The sequence below is a fragment of the Oncorhynchus nerka genome, linkage group LG24 (assembly GCF_034236695.1).
Source record: "Oncorhynchus nerka isolate Pitt River linkage group LG24, Oner_Uvic_2.0, whole genome shotgun sequence".
Lineage (NCBI taxonomy): Eukaryota > Metazoa > Chordata > Actinopteri > Salmoniformes > Salmonidae > Oncorhynchus > Oncorhynchus nerka.
This window is the reverse complement of record NC_088419.1, coordinates 3,346,593-3,351,592: the sequence shown is the minus strand read 5'-3', so window position 1 is coordinate 3,351,592 and position 5,000 is coordinate 3,346,593. Positions and strand designations below refer to the sequence as shown.

Sequence of the window (5,000 nt, the reverse complement as noted above, 5' to 3'; positions counted from 1 at the left end):
GTTCATTTGGACACCATTTGTTTGGTTGAGTCTAGTCTTAGTCACGTTGACTAAAATATCATTAAGTCTTAGTCACGTTTTCTGTCATTTGAATGAATGCTTTAGTGTAGTTATTGTTAAAAATGACTAAAACAAGTGGCCCGTTTTAGTTAACTAAATGACCGTACATTTTAGTCACATCACATGTATATTGCCTCAAACATACATTGCCTTGTCCTACCAACAGATTATTAGGCTATTCAATAAATAAACATTCCCTTAATAACAGTGTCTCTGCTCTCATTCACATTCCCTGAATAACAGTGTCTCTGCTCTCATTCACATTCCCTGAATAACAGTGTCTCTGCTGTCATTCACATTCCCTTAATAACAGTGTCTCTGCTCTCATTCACATTCCCTGAATAACAGTGTCTCTGCTGTCATTCACATTCCCTTAATAACAGTGTCTCTGCTCTCATTCACATTCCCTTAATAACAGTGTCTCTGCTCTCATTCACATTCCCTGAATAACAGTGTCTCTGCTGTCATTCACATTCCCTGAATAACAGTGTGTCTGCTCTCACATAGAACCGTACAGATGTGCAGTGTCAGCACCGCTGGCAGAAGGTTCTCAACCCTGAACTCATCAAAGGACCCTGGACCAAGGAGGAGGACCAGAGAGTAAGAACACAACCTTATAGAACCTTAAAGAACCCTTACAGAAACGTATAGGAATGTTATAGAGAACCTTAAAGAACCCTTACAGAAACGTATAGGAATGTTATAGAGAACCTTAAAGAACCCTTACAGAAACGTATAGGAATGTTATAGAGAACCTTAAAGAACAATTACAGGAACGTATAGGAATGTTATAGAGAACCTTAAAGAACCATTACAGGAACGTATAGGAATGTTATAGAGAACCTTAAAGAACCCTTACAGAAACGTATAGGAATGTTATATAGAACCTTAAAGAACCCTTACAGAAACGTATAGGAATGTTATAGAGAACCTTAAAGAACCCTTACAGAAACGTATAGGAATGTTATGGAGAACCTTAAAGAACCCTTACAGAAACGTATAGGAACGTTATAGAGAACCTTAAAGAACCCTTACAGAAACGTATAGGAATGTTATAGAGAACCTTAAAAGAACCCTTACAGAAACGTATAGGAACGTTATGGAGAACCTTTAAGAACCCTTACAGAAACGTATAGGAATGTTTTATAGAACCTTAAAGAACCCTTACAGGAACGTATAGGAATGTTATAGAGAACCTTAAAGAACCCTTACAGAAACGTATAGGAATGTTTTATAGAACCTTAAAGAACCCTTACAAGAACGTATAGGAATGTTATAGAGAACCTTTAAGAACCCTTACAGAAACGTATAGGAATGTTTTATAGAACCTTAAAGAACCCTTACAGGAACGTATAGGAATGTTATAGAGAACCTTAAAAGAACCCTTACAGAAACGTATAGGAATGTTATAGAGAACCTTACAGGAACGTATAGGAATGTTATAGAGAACCTTAAAGAACCCCTACAGAAACGTATAGGAATGTTATAGAGAACCTTAAAGAACCCTTACAGGAACGTATAGGAATGTTATAGAGAACCTTACAGGAACGTATAGGAATGTTATAGAGAACCTTAAAGAACCCTTACAGAAACGTATAGGAATGTTACAGAGAACCTTACAGGAACGTATAGGAATGTTATAGAGAACCTTAAAGAACCCTTACAGAAACGTATAGGAATGTTTTATAGAACCTTAAAGAACCCTTACAGAAACGTATAGGAATGTTTTATAGAACCATTTCAGTAGGTTTAGGCAGGTAACTTTTTAAATGTAATCTGTTACAGTTACTAGTTATCTGTCCACAATTGTAATCAGTAATGTCATTTTTTGGATTACCCCAAACTCAGTAATGTAATGTGATTACATTCAGTTACTTTTAGATTACTTTTTAGATTACTTTTTAGATTACTTTTAGATTACTTCCCCTTTGAGATGCATTATATGAAGACAAAATTAATATTACCAATTGAACCACATCTATTGCAGGATTAATCTCTGTTCGAGTTTACATAGCTGGCCAGAAATGTAGATGTTGCATTAAAACATAGATATTGCATTTTACTTTATGGGTTGATTATGTAGCCTTCTACTAACCCATTGCTTTCTGCTACAGCTAATGATACAATTAGGCTCTATATCTATATCTCTATATCTTTAGATAATAAAACAAAGCCTGTCAGATTTCCAGTAAATTTAATTAATTTAATACTCCTTGATCATCAAGAATAAGATTTGGAAATATAGATTAGCCAAACTGTTTCACCTGAGCATAACCCCAAAACTACCATGCAGTGGAGTTTAGTCAGTTTTTGTTGGTGACACGTTGATCTCTTGATAATTTGCTGATGTTTAAGTCTATGAAGAGTGTGTGTCCGTTGGGCCTATGGACATTTTTTGTTGTTGCGGGAATCAGCATCATTTAGATTGAGCAATAAAAAGCCCCGCTTGTGGTCTTAAATCAAACCCGTTTTTGACAGTATGGAATTGTGGCGCACAATGTCACCGAGGAGTTAAGAACGGAGGAACTCCCTCAAACTTTTATTCCATAGGATTTGATCAGCACTATGCAGCTGTTGCAAGAGCCCATTTTTCTCTGGCTGTCCACTGGGTCGCAAGAGCCCATTTTTCCCTGGCTGTCCACTGGGTTGCAAAGAGCCCATTTTTCCCTGGCTGTCCACTGGGTTGCAAAGAGCCAATTTTTCCCTGGCTGTCCACTGGGTCGCAAAGAGCCCATTTTTCCCTGGCTGTCCACTGGTCGCAAAGAGCCCATTTTTCCCTGGCTATCCACTGGGTTGCAAAGAGCCAATTTTTCCCTGGCTGTCCACTGGGTCGCAAAGAGCCCATTTTTCCCTGGCTGTCCACTGGTCGCAAGAGCCCATTTTTTCCTGGCTGTCCACTGGTCGCAAGAGCCCATTTTTTCCTGGCTGTTCACTAGTCTCAAGAGCCCATTTTTCCCTGGCTGTTCACTGGTCTCAAGAGCCCATTTTTCCCTGGCTGTTCACTGGTCGCAAGAGCCCATTTTTCCCTGGCTGTTCACTGGTCGCAAGAGCCCATTTTTCCCTGGCTGTCCACTGGTCGCAAGAGCCCATTTTTTCCTGGCTGTTCACTAGTCTCAAGAGCCCATTTTTCCCTGGCTGTTCACTGGTCTCAAGAGCCCATTTTTCCCTGGCTGTTCACTGGTCAAAAAGAGCCCATTTTTCCCTGGCTGTCCACTGGTCGCAAAAACATTAATTATAGGCATCTTAAACCTCTTACCTCATGCCTTTTGCACACATTGTATATAGACTCCCCCCTTTTTTTTCTTTTTTCTTTTTTCTTTTTTTCTACTGTGTTATTGACTTGTTAATTGTTTACTCCATGTGTAACTCTGTGTTGTCTGTTCACACTGCTATGCTTTATCTTGGCCAGGTCGCAGTTGCAAATGAGAACTTGTTCTCAACTAGCCTACCTGGTTAAATAAATAAAGGTGAAATAAAAAAATAAAGTTAAAAAAATTTGAACAATTATGGATTAAAATACACATATATATATATATTTGTGAACAGCCATCCACAACCTGTAAAACGCAAATAGCTAAAGGACAGAGCAGCATTGCCGTAGACGACACCACTGCTATTGTCTTTTATCTCCAAGCGTTTATTCAAGTTGGATAGTCTTTGGATGCCCGACATCTGTCGCACCGTTGAAAGACATATTCTAGACATAGACAAAAGCCTACTCCTGTTTTTTTCCCCACAATCCCTCAAACCCATTAGGTGTGTCATCATAGTGTTCTCTGATTGATGGTCATCATTTGGTGTGTCATCATAAAGGTCTCTGATTGGTGGTCATCATTTGGTGCGTCACCATAGTGGTATCTGATTGGTGGTCATCATTTGGTGCGTCACCATAGTGGTATCTGATTGGTGGTCATCATTTGGGGTGTCATCATAGTGGTCTCTGATTGGTGGTCATCATTTGGGGTGTCATCATAGTGGTCTCTGATTGGTGGTCACATCATTTGGTGTGTCATCATAGTGGTCTCTGATTGGTGGTCATCATTTGGGGTGTCATCATAGTAGTCTCTGATTGGTGGTCAGACTGGTGCGTCACCATAGTAGTCTCTGATTGGTGGTCAGACTGGTTCAGGCAGAACAAACTTAATTGTTTTTCTTCTTTCCAATGCTGTATTGAATGTCATTGAGAAACAGAATGGTTGCAAATCATTTTTTTCTCGCAAACATCCTTCCTGAATTTCAATTAATCGTAGAAGTAATCATCTAGTTTTTCAAAAGTATCTGTAAGCTTATTACAATATCTTTTATGGTAACATAACGGGTTACAGTTACAGCTTTTTGTAATCAGTTACTCCCCAACCCTGCCTTTCAGAACCTTACTGAACATTACAGAACCCTTTTAGAATCTTATCGAACATTACAGAACCCTTTTAGAATCTTACTGAACATTACAGAACCCTTTCAGAACCTTACAGAATCCTTTCAGAACCTTACAGAACATTACAGAACCCTTTCAGAACGTTACCGAACATTACAGAACCCTTTCAGAACCTTACTGAACATTACAGAACCCTTTCAGAACCTTACTGAACATTACAGAACCCTTTCAGAACCTTACAGAACATTACAGAATCCTTTCAGAACCTTACCGAACATTACAGAACACTTTCAGAACCTTACTGAACTTTACAGAACCCTTTCAGAACCTTACTGAACATTACAGAACACTTTCAGAACCTTACCGAACATTACAGAACCCTTTCAGAACCTTACCGAACATTACAGAACACTTTCAGAACCTTACAGAACATATAGAACACTTTCAGAACCTTACCGAACTTTAAAGAACCCTTTCAGAACCTTACAGAACATATAGAACACTTTCAGAACCTTACCGAACATTAAAGAACCATTTTAGAATCTTACAGAACATATAGAACACT

At 38.7% G+C, this 5,000-nt stretch overlaps 1 protein-coding gene across 3 annotated transcripts in view; it reads left to right on the top strand.

Moving 5' to 3' along the window:
* LOC115127701 (transcriptional activator Myb-like) overlaps positions 1–5,000 on the top strand; it is an 83,060-nt gene that overhangs the window by 36,375 nt on the left and 41,685 nt on the right. For all 3 annotated transcript variants that reach the window (XM_065008545.1, XM_065008544.1, XM_065008543.1), the window contains exon 4: positions 568–660. In XM_065008545.1, coding sequence (XP_064864617.1) covers positions 568–660 — 93 coding nt within the window. The remainder of the gene's footprint in view (positions 1–567; positions 661–5,000) is intronic.